The 24,082-nt window shown below is 40.6% G+C and overlaps 2 protein-coding genes across 10 annotated transcripts in view; one reads left to right on the top strand and one right to left on the bottom strand.

The window, feature by feature from the left end:
• The window catches only part of LOC124304370 (kinesin-like protein KIF12), a 24,872-nt gene extending 8,701 nt beyond the window's left edge, over positions 1–16,171 (bottom strand). For 4 of the 9 annotated variants that reach the window (XR_006908161.1, XM_046762469.1, XM_046762472.1 and 1 more), the window contains exons 1-2: positions 8,266–8,545; positions 7,268–7,524 (exon numbers count right to left, since the gene is read on the bottom strand). Coding sequence is in view for 6 of the 9 variants with exons in the window: in XM_046762469.1 (XP_046618425.1) it covers positions 7,268–7,515 (248 nt within the window). In the remaining 3 variants the exon portion in view is untranslated. Of the gene's footprint in view, positions 1–3,482; positions 3,712–7,267; positions 7,525–8,265; positions 8,546–10,429; positions 10,776–16,096 lie in introns of those variants that run through there. The other 5 variants (XM_046762470.1, XM_046762473.1, XM_046762471.1 and 2 more) reach the window with 5 other exon arrangements.
• LOC124304369 (unconventional myosin IC) overlaps positions 11,994–24,082 on the top strand; it is a 26,116-nt gene continuing 14,027 nt past the window's right edge. Inside the window, exon 1 of the mRNA XM_046762468.1 lies at positions 11,994–12,497. The gene's annotated coding sequence lies outside the window, so the exon portion shown is untranslated. The remainder of the gene's footprint in view (positions 12,498–24,082) is intronic.

The following is a 24,082-nucleotide window of genomic DNA, read 5'->3' as shown; positions in this document are numbered from 1 at the left end:
GCGACCCCAAAAATCCCTGAACAGAGTTTTTACTTCAGATTCGATGGAGTTTGAAATTTTCATCCGGCATATTGGATTCGCCATTTCGAAGCTTTAAAATCTGATTTCATATTCAGGGTGGGCCAATTTTCTTGAAAGTTCTCTAAACATACAAAAAACGGCGGTAAGACTACTTACCACCAGGTACGACTCAAAGGGTCAAACTCGCCATCGACAACTATGTAATTACGTTGTAAACAGATTCTGAAAGTAAGAAGATGGTGTCCTAGGATAACACGCTGTGTAAAAAAGTAATACGTAAGCACACGTATACCGGGGTTGGTTTTAGTGCCGGCCATAAAATCCGTAAGTATCACCGGTTTGAAAACTTTCAAGCCGCGTGTCTGCCATCAACTCGCATCCCCAAATTACACGTTGACATCCATTTTCACACGTTACCGGGTGTACCGTACGTGCATCCAGTATGCGCCGTGTGTTCTCCGTGTCACAAAACTGTCTTACAGGCATGGGCGAAGCTGCGTTATTGTAATATCGAGCGAGCTGGACGCAATGGACGGTCACACACGAGGTGTTCCACAAACGAGGCAATCGATAACGACATCGGTGTATGCGGGCACCGATGTTCCTAGACCACCCTAACGCTTATCGTAGGGAGGCTATGTATTTACCGCTTTTCGCTACGGATGCACTTTGAGCTGGATCTTTGAATCCGGTGTACATACCTACGCGTGGATATGCATATTCGTCACATTTACACATCGTGCCTGTGAGGCTGAAGTTAGTGACATTAATTAATGCAAGGAAAGGTTGAAAGAAGACTTGCAATTTTGCAGCATCGGGATAACTGGAGGAGTTGACTTTACAATATCTGAATTTCTTAACCCTGGTCACTGACAAGGGGTCCAGTGTTGACCTCGAGCCGACTTGAACGTACAACTTTAAAATCGGCTTGCTTGAATGAAAAGGTTGTTTGTGCGAGTAAAATGAAGAATGATTGAAAAAACTTTGGGGCCTCGGATACTCCGTGTATGTGTTGCATAATGTTTTACTTTTTTTGCTTAAACAATTTCCCCCACATCCTCCCCTTTTTTTAATTAAATCTAAGATTGGAGTCTTGTTCTGAATTGTAAAATTTTTTCGCAGAATTTTGTTTAAGTCGTAACTGTGCATAACGTAGTGTTGTGTCAGTTTTTTCCATTCCTTAATTAAAAATCACCAGACAATTCCACGTTTTTCAGGGTTTCCAGTTGTGTGTCCACCCTGATATACGTGATAACAAAATCGTCGGAAACTGGAGAGGCATAAAAATCGTCTACTTTTCAGACTCCATACGTATACTAAGGTAAACTCATAAATGGAACAACGTCAGCTCGACCGACCTCTAAATTTCGATGAAATTAAATGTGGTAACTTTTGTAATTAACGTAGTGTAATTAAACACGACACGCTGTACACATAAATAACGAACTACGAGACGATTAGTCATTCCCAACTGTTCTCCTTATCGAGAATGTACAATACGAATATCTCTGCGCAGAATGCAAACGATATTACAATGATCCGGAGATTGGAGTTAATTCGCAATTTGGCAATACAACCTCACATGCAACGGCCTGCATAAGCGTTACGCTTTCGATATACATGCAATTGCGCAAACATTGACCTTAATTGTATTATCTGCGAAAGTGTATGAGATATACATGCATGTATTTACTCAACATCTCACGCAATTCTACATTTAGTCGAGAGTATAAATTGAGAAATTAATTGCATCAACCAATGCGCGCAGTACATTCGTGTTTACGTACACTGTGTATGTAGGTGTGCTGCACGGTATTTATTATCTACGCGAGTACCATGTAAATGTAAGTAAAACCAGAGCGCCGCTATTTTTGATTGTATCGTTTCACCGGCGCTTTGTCTGCAAGCTTTTTTAGAAAATATATATGTATGCAACGTATGTATAAATACACACACACATATATATATATATATAGGTAATGTACAGCTCTGTACGCATTTAACTTCGGCCGAACAGCCCGGCACGTGTTAATAGGTACGTGTAAATTAATTGACGAGAAATTAAAGGGGACGAGCTTATAAAACTTCGTGAATACCAAGTGCGCCGTGCATATAAATAAGTGGTTTTAATGCTGCGGTAGGTACAGAGGTTATTATTATTGATGACGTTGTTATTCATTCGTAATCGTTAATTTCACCATGTTTTTATCAATGAAATCATGCTCCGCATATTCTTGGATCCGGACGATTGAGAGTGTAAGTTAACGTAGCTTGGTGAATTTTTTTCGTAACATTTTACTTCCACGTAATTCTCTTTAGCATTTGATTTTGGGTAATTTATTAGTCAGAAACTTTTTGCTTCCCAAACTTGGTGAAACTTTCATTTCCGTCGATACGTAAATTGCATGATTGATGATACGTACATTACGGAATTTAGCCAGGTTCACACTCCCTTAATTGATCGAGCCATCCGGCACTTTCGCACTTCAGCTTAATCGATGCAAATAACGTGGACATATTTTAGTGAGAGATAAAAATTGACGGAGTTTTTTTTTTTTTTTTTTTTTGTTTTCTCCACCTTCTTCTTTGATTGACAAATTATACCCGTGAACGCGAATCGTTTTATTAAATTAAGTATAATGTACGGTATGTACAATCGTGTCAAAAAATGTGACAAAACGAAGCTTTTAAAAATATCTGCGAAGGTAATCTAGCGGATGTATTCAACTGAAAACGTCTTCGTAATACATGAAATTGTTTTTTAAACATACAATTTCAATTCTAAAATTATAAACACGTAATTGTATTTATAATATGAATACGAATCACTGAACGTATTTCAATATATAAATAATATTAATGAAACGAGCCCAAGAAAAAAAATCAGTCTCGGATAATTTATCGGAAATTAATTCATGAACAAAACGAGCTGTTTCTCATTAAAATCCGACGAGTTGTACGGATTTTCAGGTTAATAAAAACATTAGTTTAATATGATTTCCCTGACGTTGTTATTACATATTACAAGGTGTTTGCTTTATCCACGATCAGGGTTGTCAAATTTTTAATGAAAAAATAATACCTTAACTATTAAATTGAATTGTTTCAATGAAAATTTTTTCCACCAGAAAAATGAATTCAACGGTTAATGAAAGTTTTTCGTATTAAAAAATTAACATTAGTGAATAATGGAAATGCCAATAATTGAATAAACTATTTACAACTCTGTCCACGATGTGTTTATGCCTATATAACGTTATACGTGTAAGTCCTGCTGGCCGATATAAACAAGCGTAAACATATTGTTGGCAGCCAACATTGTTTGTTAACAAAACAAGAAACTCGAGTCTGCGGGTCGGTAGATACGCCGTTTGAAATATTGAGTTCTGCGTCAGTCCGATGATGATTGTTGTTGTTATTATCGTTGTTGTTGTTATTATTATTATTATAATTATACTCACACGCCGGGGCGCTGTGTGAAAATTTCCTATTTCGGCACTCGTAACGTCGGTAAGGTCAAATATAGCGAGATAAAAGTAGAAAGTTGAGAGGAAAAACGGCGGAAATTAGGAAACGACTCGAGGCAAATGATTAATTTGCGAAATGAATTCTCGGACATGAACGTTACGGGGCTTGCGGAGTTTACGATCGGGGAATTATTCCGGGCTTGAGCAATTAACTTGGACGACGTACGAAGCGTACAGTGTGCCTGCAATAAAGCTTCTCGTATTATCTGCTTGTGCATGGAAAGTTTACTTCGCGTTACGCGTATACTTAGAACGAGGAGATAGCCTCGGGAGCCGAATGTATTAATATTCCGAGGCCGAATTATTACCGGTTCACTATACGATCGGAAGACGACGAAGAAACGAGAAATAAACAATTCCGGTGTACCTGCAACAGTCACGTATGTGCGACAATTTCGTTGCAACACGTGGGATGCAAACAACCCTGACACGATTGGTGGTCCTATAAATTCAACTAACGCAAAACCGAAATTCTCAAGCTAGGCTCTTCGACCTTTCTTTAAATAATTCATTTCGTTGTTACTCTTCCAGTCGAATTCTTACTCCTCTATTCTTCGGGACACATCCGCGCACTCGTAACGATTACACGTCTAACTAAGTTGATAAACGACGAACATCCTTGGCACTAATTGCATACTTTGGTTACATCTGAAACGAAGATATGAAACAATTATTGCGGCTCGGTAGGATACCTAATGAATAGGAAAAAATTAATCGATCGGTAAAAAGTCTGATAACAGATCGTGTCGTGTCGATACTTCGGCGTGTTCGTATTTTTGTTTGTTTTTATTATTTTTTTACGACACGCCACGTGTATTCGAAATTCTTGTTATTCAACGTTGAAGGTACCGCGAAGGTACTGTAATTGTAGCGTGGGAGTGGAGCTGACGATTAGGTGATACGGGTGTTCGTGTTTCGGCGATGTCTCATTTTTAACTATCGTGCGGCAAAGCCGCGGTCACTGCAAATATACATATATCGAAAATTTTGTCCAGTCACGAGTTGGCCGCATTAAAATTTCGACGATCGATTTCGTCGATTCGGCACACCGCATTAAATCAAGGTTACACGAAGCTCAGAGCTTGGTTAGATACGCAAGGTGACCTGGGAGTATCGTCGCGATTTCTTCGAGGAGAACGTTTTTTTATTACTGACAGGAATTGTTTGTTTAAAAATCGGCCGATCCGATAGCATCTCGCGAATAAACGATCGTTTATATCCGAAAGTCGACGGTCAGAAAGACAGGGAGCGATGTTGCTAGTAGCGAAAACGAAAAAAGGGAATCGGGAAAAGTTGAAGAAAGTAGCCTAGTGTTACACAGTGAAAGGATTTATTGACTTGATCGAATATGGCGGAGGAAATGTTTTTTTTCTGATTCAATAAATAAGTGGTCGGATGGACACGATATGTGTCATCGAGTGAAATCGCGTTTATATCACGTATCAACAAAACATTTCTTTCGCCATATTTGACAAGTAGAGTAACGTCTTATAAAGGAAAGTTCAGTGTTACTATTTAGTGATTCAGATTTAACACGATTCAAAATCAAAATTACAATCTGAGGTATAAATTGTATTGGAAGGCTTGAATGGAATAAAAAATAGATTCAAAGGCATCTAAACATCGGTGGAAAAAATACGTTCAAGGAAGGTATCCCAGGTCGATCTCTCCGATTTGATTTCTTTTGCAACATGTCATAGTAGACTAAAAACTATGCGACACGTATTTGTTTTCTTACATCTGTCATTAAACACTTCGAGGAGGTGAAACTACCCTTCAAAGTGAGGCATGCCAAGGAGCGATTTGGCAATTTCACCCACAAGAACATAATATTTTCTAACCAATCGAACTGGAAAAGTTTTCTCGTAACGAGAAATGAAAAAGGTAATATCCTCAATAAAAAAAAACGTGCCAAATCACCCCTCGACATGCCTTACTTTGCCGGATGGTTTAACCCCGTTAGCTTTTAGTCTAAAATAATATATTACAAAATAAATAAAATCGGAGAGATCGACTTGGGATACTTTCCGTTGTGAGAGCAAAAAAATATGCACATCGACCTCGAATTATGGCTTGTTTTTGGCACCGCAAACGTGATGCATAATTACAAGTATTTAAAATTTTCAGTGTTAATCGATGAAATTATTAATGGCTCATCCTGACCTCGAACTAAGGTTGAGTACAATTCACACCCTGTTTATCGTTCGGTGTAAACAGATTCCTAGCTCAGAGACAGCGTTGTGTCTCTGGAAAATTTCCTTTCAAGTCTAAACTCTGAGCTCGGTTGTGAGGAGAGACCGTTGACTCAATTTTCCGTCGAGGCCAACGGCCTCGTTCGAGGTTCACAAGGGTAGTGGGGAATTGTGGAGGCGTCGAATAAAGGTGACGAATAGACCAGGAGATACATGCCATGCACGTATCGTCGATAAAAGCTGCGCACCCGCGGTTATTTCGGCTCGAAGCGAGGGTAACGGCTGACCTTTGATTGTGCCGAAATGAGGGGGGGATTAATTATAGATGCACCCAGCCGAACATCTCGGCATGACATTTGTTTGTCGCGTCCAGTTAGGAGGAATTAGAGCCGGTTGTCAGAGGCGTGCCAACGAAGGTCAGCTAGGCTCGGAAGTGATAATTGCAGGAACGGTATACGAGGCTGGGCGTTAACTAAGCCCACGGGGATACCTGTGATCCTGAAAAACATCGCCTTCCAGCACGATATTACACCCATAAATTATATAAATACTAAAAGTCAGATACGCGCACGCGAGGAAACGGACAGACTTATTGTCTGTTTAATTGATTGCTGGAGGGTCGATTTCTACCGCCAAGATTAAGTCAGGCCGGTCTCAGCGAGGCTGATGATGCCTGGTAGCCGAATGCCTTGGGCTTCTTGCATGTCGAATAATTTGCTGAAGTTTAAGGCCGGAATAATAGTACTCTGAGAGTACAATCAGCCGTGAAAAGACCCCGAAGCATCCTTATGGAAATTGGCTGGATTTTCAGGATGTTATAGTACGTATCGTGCCGATGGAAACTTCTCGTGAACACAAGTCCCGAAAATTAACAGTTTCTAAGATATAGGCTTCGGAATAAAGGTGTACAGATTTTTTCATATCCATGGATTTCGTCATTTTCATGAACTGTAAAGCTTCAAGGGGACTTTCAGTCAAACGAATCACTCAAAAAACTGCACGGTTGATTCTCAAAGATAGGAAGGAAGCTGTGATTGATTCCATCGATGCATCGGTTCCATCCATGAACTCGCTGGTTTACCGAAAGAAGGTGCAACGTCAGATTACGCGTGAAGAACGAGACTCTCCGAATCGGCTATGCAGTTTTTGAGTAACAAACTTGATTTCAAGTCCCCCTTAAAGCTTTCCAATTCATAAAAATTGCGTAATTCATAGATACCTATCAAAAAATCCGTACACCCCATTCCGAAGCCTGTATTTCGGAAACTACCGATTTTTAGGACTTGTCACCATGAGAACTTTCGCTCGGTAGGATATGTACCATAACGTACTGTAAATCCAGCCAATTTCCATAAAGATTCTGCGGGATCCTTTGACGAAAGTTTGATCACTGGGATGATTTTAATGAAAACAGCAAATTAGGTTGGTTATAGCTTCAGCTTCGTGCGGTCTTAAGCATGATGGGAATGTGCGGTTCAGGCGAATGAAGGACGGCACTCGCCATCACCGAGGCAATTTGGCACTCACTCGCTTCCTTGTGAGCGTGGCAGCGTGGTCTTCGACTTTCCCTTGAAGACGGGACTCTTTCCAGGGCTGCTGCCTCGCGATCCGGTGCTTTGATCTCCTGGACTGCTGCCTCGGCTGCCTCTTCCACGCTTTTGAGTTTGCTTCCCTTTTGGAACCTCCGGACTCGCCCCGAGACCTTCCTGAGGACTAGATCCTTTTCTAGAAGGACTATTGCCTCTTGAGGCTGGCGGTGTTTTTAGCAGCACCATACGTCAACGCTTGAATTGAAATTAAAAATCGTGCACTTGAGACTCGAGGTTTGATTGTTACCCCTTTTCGAGTTCACACGGACATTCGCTAATCGACAGTGAGGTATAACTGGTATAGTGTAATTTGGAAGGTGCCATTAAACCACTCGGTGCATCGCGAATTCGGTTCTGAAAAACAAAACGAAAAAAAAAACCACATATATTCAACGAGTAAATGACACTGTATTAATTTGCTTTCGCGTGTACGAGGATTTGACGAGAGTTCGGAGTTTGCATCTTGAACAAAAACTGGTGGTTGAAGCTTGGCCAGTCGGTTGATTGGATGTGAATACTTATACCAGACATTCTCGGTTTGCTGGCGCAATAATTTTCACGGTCACAAAGCGGGCGGCAGTAGGCCGGGTCAATTGGAAAGTCATTAGTGGAAGAATCGGTGTGATGTGGAAATCGATTTCTGCCCCGAGGACATCGCATCGCTTTTGCAAAATGCATAAGATACGGAGTTAAAAGAGTCCACACCGTGAGTGGTCTAATTATAAACTGAACTCGACAAAACGTCTGTATAATAGATTTGTTAACAACCATACGAATAGAGAGATTCAAAGATAATACGTCCGGCAAAAAGTGGGAACTCATTTACAGACGGACTCAAATTAAGTCTAAACCAGTCGTCAGTAACGTTTAATTGGAACGAAACATGACCGAGACTACCGTCTCCCTGAAACGAAACGGTGTGAGGGTAAAAATTACCTTGAAGACGCCGGAACAACCAATTCCAGTTTCGGTAAGATTCTGCACAGTTGCATTTAAGGACGATTTCGAGTTTCTCGAAGCCAGGGATGATCGGTAGCGGGATAAGGAACCCTCACTTCGAAGAACAAGCGAATTTGGAAACGAGTGGACTGAGAATCGTTAATCGAGGTAACGGACTTGGGACATATTTTGGAAAACCAATTTCTCGCAACAAGCTCGCAGCCGCACTCGCGAGCGGTTCGTGGTGTGCAAAAGGTACGAGCAAGGCAAGGGCGCGCACAATACTGACGGATGGGGTAGAAATGGAAGTGGTAAGCGGGCCTGGTGCGTGGAACTTGACCCCCGTCGCCGGCTACATGCCCCAGTATAAGTCAATTCGATCGAAATCGCCGCGCACCCGTTAAAGCCCGCATACGATAGTCTGGCACCGCCATTTTCCACAACTCCGCGTTTAGCCGCGACCCTCGGACTCCGGGCACACGGTCAGCGTCCACGTGGACTTTGGTGACGTCGTCGTCGAGGAGGAGGATGTTTCCGCAGGCCCTAAAGCTCGCAGTTTCATTGCGATCGGACGGTGATGTCCAGTTTTTAATCATGGCCCACTTGCTTTGGAACCTCGAAGAAACGAGACTGGAGGCCAATGATTGGGAATTTCTGCAACGAAGAAGCCGCAGGGTGCGGCTATCAAATTGCTTCTTGACGCCATCTGAACCCCTCCTGCCGTTAAAAATAGTCCCAATAGTATAACCAGATGTTCTTAGTGAAAATATTTTCCCGCATGTAGAGACGGATGTGTAACTACAGCTGACGTTGGCGGTGCAGATATAAAACTCGTTAAGCTTTGATAGGTGTAACGTGTGTGTGGCTTTGAATTATTACGAGCCTCTGCAACCGAACGTACGAATCCTTCCGAAGTGGAATATTCTGGATTCGAGGATTACGGCTCGGCGATCGTAAATATTGCGCGCTCAAGGAGTGTAAAAATAAGATGCAAGTACCCAGAGTGAGAAAATACGAATCGGTATGTGCAACGGCAAGATAAATTATTTTTCGCGGAACACCTACGTTAATCTGAAAATAATTTAACCGTGGGGAAAAATCGCTGCGAAGAATTCCTTGGTTTCGGGTCATTTTTTATTACACCTGTTAGTGGAAGACCCAAGTCTGGGAAGAGATTCGTTATTCCCAAGGTGGTTTATGCCTAATATCTGCTTACAAAAGGAAATTGTCGAGGATATCCAGTCGGGGTATTCTCATTTAAAATGAATGGATGCGCGAGGCTAAATTGCGAAACACGAGCTCCGACCGTAATTTGCATATATATATATATATATATACATATATATATATATATATGTACGTACCTGTACAATAAATTTAATATGGCACGTCGTAAGCAAACGGTTATTGTATATCCGCAGGAAAAACCAAACTCTGGCGAAATTGGTCTCTGTACGATTCGAAGGGTTCGAAATTCTAAATTCATTCGGCGATCGCGTAAAGAGAAAGGAAGAATCACTCGATATAGAGAAATTTTACAGTATTCAAGCTCAACTTGGTTATTGCTATAGTCAGCTGACGAGTGATTCTCGATTATGAAGAAGCCCCGTTCGCGGTATTTCGTACCGTCAAGTTGCTTCGTACAAAACGTCAATGACCGCACGATCATGTCTTTTCACTATTTATCTATTCATTTTTCTTCGCATGAAAACTTGAGTCGCTAATTGTGTCGCACTGAACACAAGCACAGTTTGTCGATTCTCGATACGAAACGTAACGGCATTCATCGTAAATGACACATAACGCGACCTGCCCAAGAAGACAGAAGAGACGCATGTCGTATGCGGTGCATATTCATGAAGAACGTCATCGGCGTAGAATTTCAATCAAGAACAGTCACAGAATAATAACCGGTAATTTATTATTGCGGTTTTTGGTACGCGGAAGTTTGGACCGCCGATGGAATCACCGTATCCTGGTATCGCGTAATCGGGACAGACAACCGCAACGAGCAAGAATACTTGGCACCCGTTGTTAGATGATCCTGGCAAAGAGTTTTCGGCGCTATTGTCGTAGCGGAAGGAAGAAGAGAGGACGAATCTTCAAAGGAGGGAGCCGGTGATATACCTGCCTAACCGTCGGGTCGGTGTTCTTAAGATACCTTTCTTCTCTCCATTCCCTCCAGTCCTCGATCGTCATCCCGCGATCTGGTCGATCCTCTTGATCCTCAGGCTGTAGGTAACCTCAGGGCTTCGAAAGTGAGTGGTCCGTAGCGACTGAGGAAGAATGGTGGAGGAGTATAATACATACCACGATGCCTGTATAGTGTGTATTATACACACGCGCCTATATCCATATACAGTAACAGAGAAGGCGAGTTGAAGAAGGATGGGAAGTCTCAGGGCCGCATCATTCTTCACATCAAAACGATCCCAATGGAAAGTTCGCGCGGGTTTACCGATGTCCTCATCTAAAATTATACGCGGGACAACAATTAAGCTACCAATTGTCAGGCGAAGCGTTTCGTATACGGAAGTGTCAATTCTATTGTTGGGCGAAGGAAACCACACATTGGCAAATTAGGAACCATACCCTATAATGTAATCTATTAGTCAACTTCCCTGCGTGGATAAGAGGAGATGATACGGTATTGGATTGAACCGATGGACATGGTGGTGATCGGATCGATAAGTAAATCGGGGAGTGTTGCGGTTTGGCTTCCCGCGACATTTCGATCGCCAGCATATGTATAAGGCTTTCGTTCTAATCAGTAGCAGCTCCAATGTCCGCAAGTCGTGAAGAAGACGGGAACGAGGAGGGTGGACGTCGGAGACCGGCGAAGAACATCCAGGACAAATGGGCAGGGCGTTCGCCTGGCGCACTGTTACGATTCGACTTATAGGGTCAACCTGCGGCGCTGTAATCGCATCAGGGGGGACACTTTGTCCGCACGGTATAACAGACGCCGAACGAACGATTGCTTCTATGGGTTCTCCTCCTCCTCCTTGGGAGGTAACGAGTGCATTGACACAGGTAATCCGCATCCGGCATCCATCGTCGCGAGTATTTCATCTCGTTAGTGATTAGACAACCGCATCATCCGACCACCTGAGACAAGTAGAGAGAATTCGTGGGAAATGAAACAGCGGATGATATTCAAGGGTTTGTTGTTCGTCTCTGCGCTTCGAAGGTTCCGGCAAGAGGCTCGTTAGTCGGCTTAATTCGTGTGTACACTGAACACACATAGCCGACGTATAAGTGGCGGTTAAAAAAGCCGGCGGAGAAGAGAGAGAAAAAATATATATAAAATAAAAAATACCACACCAAAGTGTCAACGATCCTCGAAACTCGTAACACGGAATAAGAACCGTCCATTTGAACTTTCCGACACGATTCTTTCATGGTTCGTGACCGAAGTGAGGTTGGGTCGAAAGGCGAGATAAAGGTCTGGTCAAATCGACGAAGAATCGGAACAGGATTATCGATTCCGCATCGCGATGACTTCGGCACAATGGGTTCGGAGTGATTCCGACTTATCAGAAGACTGGCGATAAATCCGAAACGAGCTGGCCGAATGGTCTCCGATTACCTACGGAAGCCCTTTGACCTGGCGGGTAGGCCCTTGACGAATAGGGGCGGCCCTGACCGGGCCGCACGAAGAAGAGGAGGACAGGTTTCGAGTTCGGCTGAGTCAAGCAAAAGCGAGGCAACCGGCGTGGCGACTGCCGTGTGGCGTTCTGCATTCGCTCACCGCACAAGCAAACCGTACAGAACGGAGTCCCTCCTCGCTGACTTCAGTCGCCAAACGATTCTGGCCTCTTTCGTACGCGCCGGTCGTCGACGTTCACCAAGCACCGGACAGTCTGGCGGTGGCTCCTAGATTTTTTAGCCGAAAAACGGAGGAACGCGGTGAAAATCGGTAGGATAACGAGTCCGGGAACCCAACTGTCAAGGCGGAAAGCAGTTGCACGTCCGGTTTGAAATACCCGCGCGATTCGGTGTGCGGATATTTCGTTCGCAGTTGTACGAAAAGTTTGTTATCAGTGCAGCGTTGGTGATTCATTTGCTCCACGTGACTTATACGATCGTGGAAAAAAGGTGCGCTTGTTGTACTTTTCAAGTCCAGAAATCACTGGGAAGTTTTTACCAGTTCGTCATCGCGGTGCAAGAACGCCAAAGAAGGATCTCCCGGAAACTTATCGGATTGGAGTTTACAATCGAGGACCCTGGTAAGTGTGAATATATCGTTGAACGTTACGGGTTGAAAGGGGATTTCGGTGAATTTGAGGTGATTGGTAACGAAGTATCATCGTACAGTGGAAACGAGACGGATCCGTCCACGTTCCATCTTCTCTTATACTTTAATATCATACCGTCGAACCACTAAACGCGATAGCGGCGAAACGAGAAGAATAAAATCACCCACTTCAGATCGCAAACCTCAAGTTACGAGTAGCGTAACCTATTCCAGGCTGCTGCTATCTTTGTTAATTCCCATTGCGTGATATTGCGGGCCGAGAAGACTACACGGGAAAGTAAAATAAGAAAGGAATCGGGAGCTGTTACGCGTTACAAAGCACAGACGACGAGGTGCTTCGAGGGTCTTGTTTCTATTGTCGACAACCAATCGTCGGCTATTTTGGTACCGCTCAATTTAATTTCGGGATTAACCTTTCGCCAACCGCTGATCGGTTGCAAAGCCCCGCCGATACGAATCCATGCGATATGGAACATGTGACGAGAAGAAGAAAAAAAGAACCACGAAATTGCTCAAGATGCGCGTTCACCTCGCGATTGACATTTAGGATTATACATACAGTATATACCATCCTTAATGTCACCGAGAAGGTGAACCGGTCCGATTGGTACTCTCGGATATTTGCTCTCCTAGGCTATGCTGGATTCGCGAGTCGACAGAAATCGGCGATCTCGTTGCCGACCGAATTACGTTCCGGGACGGGCGTGTCGCGAAGATGAATTGTAAAGAGCGTCTAAGAAGCGTCTAATTGTAAGAGCGAATAAGAAGCGAATTGCCGGCGGTGCAATTGTGCCGACAGTTTCCGAGATGCTTGTAAGGTGTGGCGAACAAACGCGGAGACGATTGTCCATGAAAATGAAACGGGTGTTGTGAGAGGAGGGGACGCGATTCGTTCATTTTCAACGTTTTGTCACGCGCGAATTATTCGCGAGCGGGCGAAGCTATATCAAGCGAAGCGTGATCGCGGCTGCCGAAGGAGAGATCATGTCATTGGTCTTTCAAGGGCGACGATGTAACGATACACGACGCGTCTATGCATACGTATACGTACACCTTGCGTGTCGCGCGTTTTAATAATTGCCACGTGCAAAGCATGCGCGGATGCAAATTGAAATCGTCCTTTTAACCCTTTGGAGCATGCGTTTTTCCTTGCAGTCAAATTCGTTGTAACTGGGTAGACGAGGGTTCTCGAGGTCGGGTTGGGTTCAAAAATGGGGTCAGATATGAGGAATTTTGAAAATTCAAAATGGCGGATATAACACGAGCGAATAGGATCAATTTTTATACTTTCAGTCCGCCGTATTGGATCCGCTATTTTGAATTTTGAAATTTTTACTTCGGATTCGTTTTTAGCCACCCCAAAAACCCAAGATTACCGAGTTCCATTCTTCTATTTTTTTTTTTTTTTATTCATTACACTTTGTTTATTTATTACTATTAATATTACTCGTAAATTTTTAAAACCCAACTCGTTCAAAAGTCATTGAAAAATTGCAAAGTAATAAATTTTTTTTTCCCGATCTTTCGTTACGCTAACGTTACCAACTTCAATCTCATTTTTCAAGTTCCGTTTCGCAGCTTCGTTTGCGTTACCGACCTTTGACTCGACTAATTAGGTATCAAATACCGCCGGTACATCTTTCGAGTATTGATAATAAAATCAGACATTCGTAATACACTAATGGAATAATGCCGTGCGTAAGAAAACTTTGTACAAGAAAAAGAGAAGAAGAAAAATTGAGAAGTACAAGGGAACGCTGAACCGTCTGACCGTCTCGCAAGACCGTTGACACATTTTATTTTTGTTCCATTCACGGACATTTGAATCACCGCGTGTCACGGCAACGTGACCTGCCGTGTGTCATAGACGCTTTTTCTCTCTTCCTCTCCCGGTTTACTCTGTTTAGCTTTTTTACCTCAGTCCGAGCTGTTTTCGCTTTATTTCGTGTCGTTATTTATTTTGCTTCATTTTTACTTTTTATTCCGTTGCCTTATACACTTTTACACCGAAGTGCGAAATGACGGGGAATGGACCTTGCGAAATTCGAATGATTCGCCATTTTCTCTCTGTCTGAATGCGGTTGTCTTGTTGAAAATGGAAAAAGAAAGAAAGAAATTGACTAGCTGCAGGATTGCAGGACAGAGATCGGAAGAATTCGATTTCCATAACATTACATTGTATTATATTATATTACGTACCTTGCTTTATTCAAGCTTTAACTCTCCGCACATGAAATTTTTTACAATTTCTGAAATTTACATTATATTGATAGATTTGAAAGAATAATATAAGTAGGTACGTATAATAATTGACGGTAGTCGTAAAATTGATATTTATAGGTATTCAAATTCTCCTTCTACAAATAAACGTGTAAAAATGTGATTACAACTTTCTAGAAAGTTATCACATACCTGTAATATTTTCGGTCGACGAATGACTTGTTTCGGATTTAAATCACTTGAGAAGAACAAACATAAATAATAATAACAATAATAAAACAAGTTCCTTTCTATTCGTTATTTATGCTTCAATGCAAAATTCTCACAAGAATAAAACATTTACACCCCCGGATTTATTTCCGTAGAATTTTTTGATTTTATAACATTTTGCTGAATATTGTTATACATATCAGCATGTCAAAACAACCTCGATTATTTCATTAACGATCGATTACATACGTCGCTTTCGATAACTTGACACGACGATGATCATTTCGTTATTTCGTTTTCTTTGCGCTTAATTTCTCCCTCGAGTTTAAGATTTGAAAAAGTTGTATATTATACAGCTGTAATAGATATATATATATATATAATTATGGATAAAACGAAAGTCGTAACACACGTCTGTGCGGCAATTTCGATAATAGTTATTGGCACGGACCACGCGAGCAATTAATTTGACGATATTACACTTTTATAGATGTTGTAGAACTGCTCGCGTCCATAGATGCGAAAAAAAAAACGTGATAGTTTCGAATATTCGTAGCGTATGATGCAAACGTAAAATCTCTCGTAACAAATTGCGGGCGTGATTTTGAAGCACGACAAAAAAAAAAAACTAAAACCAGTAACACAGATTAAAGTCAGTAGCGTTATAACGTAACGAAATATTGAAACTAAAATCATTGATTTGAAAACTTAGAACGACTTCAAAAGAGTTTAATTTCCAAAATTCGAGCAAACTTTGCTTTTTAAAAATACGTTTCTCCTAAAAATGTATCGTTACATTAACGTTACGAATAATTCACTCTCTTCAAAAAATGAAATACATAAGTAAAATGAGGGAAAAAATGTATAATTACAATTACGGAGTATTATATGAATAAAATATCTTTCGAATTTTTTGCCTGTAGTGATAATGTTGACGGATGGGAATTTAGGGAGGAATTTACGAGGTAACGCAAAACGGTCGAGGGTATTATACAGACACAACCGCACCTATGACACGTACTATGAGAAACGGTAAAAGATTTTTACTTTCTTGATAGTGTGTAACGTAGGTGTAATATACTGTAGCATGACGTAAAGTATAGGCAGAGCGTGTACTACGACAATAACTGTATTACGTACGTTTGCGTTAACTTGACCGTTGAAACTCGGTGTAGGTATCCACGACATTCGTCTAGCTTCCAAGGTGCTGCAACAAAGCCGTCAAGGAAGTGGTTAATTTTACGTCGGACTTGTTCTCGAAGCCTCGTGTCTACCAATCCGTATCAGATTTCAACCAGATGGAAAGAGTCCAAAGGAGCTCGTTAAACGGTTGTTAAAATAACGCAAGTTGAGCGAAGTTGAATTGTTGTTTTTGAAAAAGGGAAAATCGTAGTCGGGAAAAAATCAGGAACTTGTGATGGACCGTAGGTAAAAACTGACTTCTTACAAAAAAAAAGAAAAATCGTCTCAGAAACTCGAAACGTGCTTCGTAAATTCGGTTAAGCTAAATTTCGGAAATGCTATTGTCTTTCAATTTCTTAATTATTTGTGCGAGACGAAGCAGTGCCGTGTGATTTTTAGATCGAAATTTATACGTTCAACGTGCACAACTTACGGAACTTTTGTGCACAAAAAAGCTGCTCAAGATTACCCAAGTTTCGTGATAAAGAGTCGGGGAATTTTATTTGAGCGAAATTTTCGCAGGAACGAAGGAATCGAAAAAATCATTTCTCCATTCCGCAGCCGAAGCAGCGTTCGTTTTCTTCTTCTTCTCGCCGTGCAGCGGAGGAGCCCTTGAATCTGCCTCTGCAGCTGTCCAAATCTCTTGCGGAGCAAATGTGTATACAGTACATATATCTATAATCGGTATAAATAACGCGAGTGGATGATTCCCACACGTGCCTCAGCGTGCTCGTATGTGTACTAGGTCAATGCCTACGGGAGAATTTCAAAGAGTTCTATAATTAACATCGACGTGAATCTTATACTCGCCCAGACGTCGATCCATCCATCCATCCATCCATCATTTGGATCGGGACTCTTGAAAATCGGTCTACCTCAACACAATTTATCCCGCATACGCTCGGTCGGTTATTAATTAGCGTAGAAAGTTGACCGACCGAGTAGCGTTTGACAGTTTATACGGAGTGTCCCTAACCGGTTTGCAAACAGTCATAACCGGACCTTGCACACTGTCTATTTATATATGTATATATATATATATATATATATATGCATATATGTATATTTAATCCGCGATAACGGCCTGCGGATGCTGCTGAGAGCTTTGGGAGTGTAACGAACTTCTTTATGTCGGGACAATCTATTGAAACTTGAAAATCAACCGCGCGTGCGCCAAATAATTAAATCTCATTGGTCGGCGAAATTTTCCCGCAGCGATATATTCTTGTCCGCGACGCAGGCGGGCCAACGTACGCAAAATGTCTACGTTTGAATTTTCAAAGGGCATGAGCATTGGATTCCAACCGTTCTTTGAAGAATTACCTTTCCGGCTCGGCAACAAATGCTTCCCAAACCTTTCCGAGTCGGCAGCTCAATTATTTGAGATTCTAACCTAGAAAATTCGTACGAACCACATCGCCGGCAGAGAGAGTTTGACGGCTGAAACTCGGGATGGCCAGCCTGCGAGAAGAGCCGATAAGAATCGCGCGTGCGCGATTCATTTTCAAGTTTCAAAAGATTGCCTGGAACGCGTGTCTTTAACAACAAGCTTTGAAAGTTTTAAACGTAAAATACATGTAGTTTTTACAACCAGTTATTTCGTTTTGCATGACTTTGGTATGAATTAAGGGACCGATTTGAAAGTTGGCAGAGTTGTTGCTTATAATTAGGAAAATTTCAAAGTTTTATCATAATTTTATGATCGATTTCCTTTTTTCAATAAGCTTAGGGGATAGTAATACAGAATCAGTAGAGGTCGAGTATTCGTTGACCGGTTGTTTTTTGTTTTTCTTTATCTTTCCTTCCTTACGACGGGATTATGTTTTATGTTTCTTTTAAAAAAAGAGAAATCATCGAAACTCGATAAGAGATAATCGAACGTTGCGAGTGGATTACGGAAGAAATGGAAGAAAAAAACGACCTCCGTACATTCTGATAGTCCGCAGATATCACTGATCGATACAATCGGGGTAATCTGAAACATATTGTTGTGTATAATATATATATATATATATAATACATTTCAAGGCTTAGATGATATACTTTCAATCCGAATCACCGATTAATCATCGATTTGTAATACGTTTGAATACGCATGTAATTTCAAATAAAACTGCGAAATAATTATAGTACAGAGTACACAAAAATTAAACGAATCAAAAATTGTGTAAGTACATAAATAATATCTCTTTTAGACAGCTGAATGGAATGGTAAATTGGGTGTAAAATTTATGGAAGTACCGCAAACTCGCACCACGATTACGTTACAAAAGATTCTGGTGGAAGACGCAATTTGGCATTCGTTAATTATTCGACCTGCGGTCACGGTTCGGAAGAAATAAAGAAACGGAAAGAGGGCGGCAAAAGGAAAGGAAGAAAAATTTGGAAAAAAAAAAAACAAACAGTAACGAATAGTAAAAATGTAGTCCCACGTTAACAAGTTTCTCGGGCCTAACGGTTCTTCTTTTCTGCGTTCGCGTCTGTGTCTGTGCGTGTGCGGTAAACGCGTTGTCTAAAAACCGGAAGTCTTATACAATGCACAATGAGCACGTGCGACTTCCTCTAATATGTATCTCGCGATAATATAAACCCAGCTGCCTGCCTGCCTGTGTTCCGAGTCGTGAACCGATATCAATGTTAGTTGGTTTAAACATCGACTTTGTCAGTTGCGGATAAAGAATGAAACGAAAAAAAAAAGCATCTCAAGATGGGTTGAGTATAATATCTTAGAAATAAAAAAATAAATAAATAAATAAATAAACGGTTGACCGTGACATTTGTTTATTTCACCAAGGATATTTCCTGCGTTATCCTAATCACTCGTTTCTACCCTAAGATTTTTTACAGAGAGAAAAAAAAAACATTTGGCATACCCGCGTTATTTTCGCGTTTTCGTAACAACCGCGTGTTGAGAAATATTTTCAAAGTGGAAGAAAAGGAAAAAAAAAACAAGTGAGTTAAATGATATTTTTTCACGCGTATAATGGAGAAATTAAACGACGTCTTTGCTCCGCAATATTGATAATAAACACGATCCGTAGGGTACATAGTTGAAGCGTGTTATAAACTATTGAGTTTGGATATCTTGAATCGTCGATGATTAGATCGAGTGTTTATTTTGCGATGTGAAACGTATACGTACCGAAGTGTCTGTATTAGTGCGCGTTATTCGAAAAGTTGCGTCAGTAAATTCCGTACGTGAAGAAGAAGAAGAAGAAAAAGAAATAAAGAAAATTGAATAGGTAGCGAAGTTGCTTAACACCTTGGCCTTCGAGTTGACGCGTTATACGACAAGGGATAACGATTATTAACAGTCAATAAAAGTAGGTACGTGACGTATGCCGAAGAAGAAAAGAGCCCGACGTACGTCAGCTTCTAGGCTCGGATATATATCGATCGGATTCGATCTACGAATAACTCTAATAAACAAAATTCACCGTACGATGTGTTTTTTATCGCTATTGTTTTACATGAATTTGTCTAATTTTTCGCAACAGAGTTTCGTATTTCGTTTACTCTAACGCGATGATTTCTCATTCGCGAGATTCGCGCGTACGAAAGAAGTTCACCGAAAATTCGTATCGTCGGTTAATCAAAATCGCAAGGTTCGCGAAATATTACAAAAATAAAAAAAAAAAAAAAAAAAAGGAGAAGAATAGAAAAAGATTAGAGAAAATTTGAATCCTTACTAAATTCAGTCCATTTTACTGTCGGAAATCATCGAAATTTTCATTAATTTCCAAGTCGAATTATAGGACACGGATTTTCTTGAAAAACGCTTATATTTGGAAAAGTTTTTCACGGAGAGATATCCGAGTGATAAAATCAAGCCTCGGTCGTGTGATTGAAAAGGCTAAATAAATTAACGCGGCGTAAAAGTAAGCCAATAAGGTGAGACGAACCGTTAGAGGTATTTCATGCATAGACATGATGCATGTCCGATGATAATAGGTACAACTTTCTCGGACCTCGAGTCTCTGATTTTCGGAGCTGAGCGATTACACAGTCGCCGAATCGACGGAAAAAAGCGCGAGGAATTATTGCCGGGGGGCCGGATCGTTTAAAGTTTCGTTTAAGGATGCGCGCGGCGTACAGTCGAGTTAAAAAATTCTCGCGGCGAGATTGAGCGAAAATTACATCGCGATAACAAAAGAATTTCCCTAAGATTGCAGAAAAAATGTCCACACAGTGAAGTTTAACTATTTAAATATCTATGGTTTTATCAAAAGGAGCAAAGAAATCGGATTATTCCAAACTTTTATTGGTCAACTTTTGTAACAAGATGGTATTCTATGATTTTTGGATCGCTGATTACGAATCTGAAATCAGATTTCAAAAATTCAGGGTGATGGATCCGATATGGTGGACAAAAATTACAAATTTCATCGGATACGATCAAAAAATTCTATCCAGGAATTTTCCGGGCTGCTAATTGGATTCGTCGTACTGAATTTTCAAAATCTCATTTCAGATTCGTAATCAGCGATCCCAAAAACTTATAACTCACGTAAAAAAAAACCAAGTATACAGAAAATGGGTACAAAATAGGTGGTAAGAATACTTGCCACCATGACTCAGAGGGTTAAATGTAACTAAATTTTTTTTCCAACCAACCGACGAGCTGATAAAAAAAAATCCGTCCCAGAGGATTAGTATGCAATTCGCTTATGAATAGAATGACCCATTTTTCGCTGAAGTCATTAAGTCACATATTTACATAACGTGACTTTCTCCGAAATCGTTAACAATAAATAAAGTGTCTCAAGTTGAACTTCGGTGTTAAAATACATATATTTTAATCACGGAGAGTTTTGTAAATTAGGTTCGACGGGATCGGTTTCGGTCGAATTGTTCAAGCCTCTCTTTTCTCGTGTTTCATTGACGTAACTGTACGTCCCATACAAGCTTAAAATTTAATGATATAAAAATTATGAAACGAGGCCAAAGCAGCAGCAGCAGAAGCAGAAGCATCAAGCCGATCGCACCGAAAGATCGAGAAGCGTTTTTCCATTGCAGTAACAAGCATCACGGACGTAGGAATAGCGCATATACAGAGAGTTGCCGTAAATAAACAAACAGGTGACTCATTCGGTGATTGTATACATATAGCGCACGTACGTGTTCGTGACTTGCATCGTATATATATCATCATATATATATATATATATTACAACCGAAGCCCTGCAGTAGCCGCATTTCCACGCGCTTTTGACACCGGATCGCATTAGGATAAGGAACCTGCCATGCATCCCTTCTTCAGACTGGTTGATCCCGTTTTTAGAGGACCGAGACCGAGAATAGAACGAACGAGAAGCAAGGATTGACGGAAATGGAATTAAAATGAATAAAAAAAAAAAAAAAAGCGAAAGAAACGATGAAAACAACGAACTAAATCGAGCGGTACGATTTTGGTTTACTTTTTTAAGGGCTTATACCTGGTCAGGATTTTTTTTAAAATGATGTTTTTTGGTGCATTTTCGTAATTTACGTATATTCAAGTATGTGCACAGAAAATGTCACGTCGATCCGACAAATGTTCTCCAAGTTACGCGAACATTTGCAAAGACGTTGAGCAAGATTTCTCGGAAACTGTTGAACCGAGAAGTCTCAAATTTTCACACAAGCTTTATGAATATACTTTTCAGTCCTCGATCGAAGGTTTTTTCTCACCGATAAATAGTTTGCATTTTATAAACAAATTGAGGGAAAAATTTTGGTGGAAAACGGAAATTGTTTTTTTCGCTAAGCCGCCGTTTTGTTTAAAATTAATACTTTGCTTATCGCTTCGATCAAAGAACTCGTATCAACTAAATCTTTTTTGTTTTTTCATTTCGATTTATCCAGTCCGGATCGATATTTTTACAAAAAAAAAAAAATAAAAATATCACAACGAAGTTCAACGTTACCCCAATATGTATATAAATTTTCTTATTAACAAATTGAAACGTCACTGCATGAAAATAAGTAAACGCAAACAGCGCCGTCTGACTGTAATGACGGTGACTCATTGACGTGATAGTTGGAAATCATTGAAAGGCGACGATGGGGAAAGATTTTCAGCGAAGGACAATTATTCTGCAATCCCAACGACGAAATAATATGTGAAGAGACTGGATAAAGATGCGGGAGATTCGATTAATTGCAGGAAAAAATGAATTTACTCATTTTTATTTATAGCTCATGTTGCAACGAATTTCGCGCTTTCGGAACGATTCGAATTCGGGATTTCAATTGGATCGCTATTTACAAGCGAAGACGGTAATCAGCGGCTGTGAAGAACTGCAATTTCCGCAGAGTATGCCGAAATTTCCCAAAGCCAAAACGAACGCCGTTTGCCAAATTTATGCACAACATTTAATTCCGTGTCGCATAGCGTTAGTCACGCGAGAGTTCGTAATCCGCCTGTTGAACTCCGAAGACGTTTGTTGGGGAATGAATCACCTCGTAACCATGCGCACGATGTGTATATGGGGCATTCCGTGCCAACTCAAACCGGGCCTGACCTTTCACCTTTTCAATTAAGCTACCAATATTTTTACACCGTTGTTTCAACTCTCGCCTTCACCACTCGGTTTTTTGTTAGGAATTTTCCGAACTGATTTGAACTGTTTACAATTTTCAATACTTTTTTTTTTTTTTATATTGGAACAAAGAGTCAGTTCACTCGTGCTCAAAACTTGAAACAATTTTCACATGCATGACGCAGTATTTTTCAGAATTATTTCAGATTTTTAGATTCTGTCGATTGATATGTTTTTCTTTTTAAAAATGGTAAAAAGAAAAACTTCGTGTAAAAAAATCGGGGGTCAAATCAGAGAGGTAAAGGGTCGTCGGACCGATGTTTAATTGGCATGGAATGCCCCATATGCATACCTATATAACAACAGCAGCGGCAAACTGACCGTACCGTTAACCGAGAGGATTTTCAAATTACATTTTTCACGTCATTATATTTACACACGCGAGGCGACGTCTGATGCGGAAACTGATCCTTGAAATCGAAGTTCATGAATCATGTTTCGCGATATTATCTCCGACAGAGTGTAATTTTTCTTCAGTCGAAATTGTCGAGCGAACAGAAGAAGTCATTCAAACAACTTTAATTACCTTTTGCGTAAGTTTGATCGCGTTCTTTGGAAAATAAATGACAAAACTCTTAACTAACATCAAGAAATTATACGTATTTTTTTTTTTTTTTGATATCTTTGAATTTTTCTTTTCAATTTTACAACGTTGCACCGATATCGGTCGTGATCAAGAATTGACAGTACTGAATTCGATACCGAAAACAATGAAAATCCGCTCCGATGACTTTGTAGAAAAAGAAAATAATCCTTCTGAAGAAAATGAGCCGTCGTAGAATGAAATTCTGCGGCAAATCTGCTATATATTTTTAACAATTTCGATGCAACGTGTCGTGACGAAGAGGAGGGACAATTTGTAAGGGAATAATAACGAGAACTTCAGGGTTGTTACCTTGTTACGGGGTCCATAGAGTCCTCGCAATTAGACCATGAAAATTTGACGAGGCGTTCGTCCACCCATCCGAAGGCGGCGAGTTTTTATAAAAGGCACGGACACCATGTAATTTGCAAGAAATTCGCGAAGGAATTGCTCCGCAGGGTCGGTATAAATGCAAATAACTCGACGGCTCTAAAAACTTTGGGGGGGAATTTTTTGAGGCCGCGAAATTTTTACGACGAGATGTTCGTACCGAGAGAAAAATGGCCGGTAAGCTAAAGATAATCGAACACGACTCGATCGAATCGGTAAAAATTAATCGATTGATCGATTACTTCGTATTTTTTTCAAACGATGCATATAGAACCAAAATTTCGTAAATTTAAATAAAATATATTCCCTGGAATAAATCGCTGTATAATTTTAGAACGACTTTCGAGGAGTTGGTTTTTCAAAATAAGAACATGTATTTTTTGTTTTTTT

The sequence above is a fragment of the Neodiprion virginianus genome, chromosome 5 (assembly GCF_021901495.1).
Source record: "Neodiprion virginianus isolate iyNeoVirg1 chromosome 5, iyNeoVirg1.1, whole genome shotgun sequence".
Taxonomy (NCBI): domain Eukaryota; kingdom Metazoa; phylum Arthropoda; class Insecta; order Hymenoptera; family Diprionidae; genus Neodiprion; species Neodiprion virginianus.
This window is presented reverse-complemented; position numbering and strand designations above follow the sequence as displayed.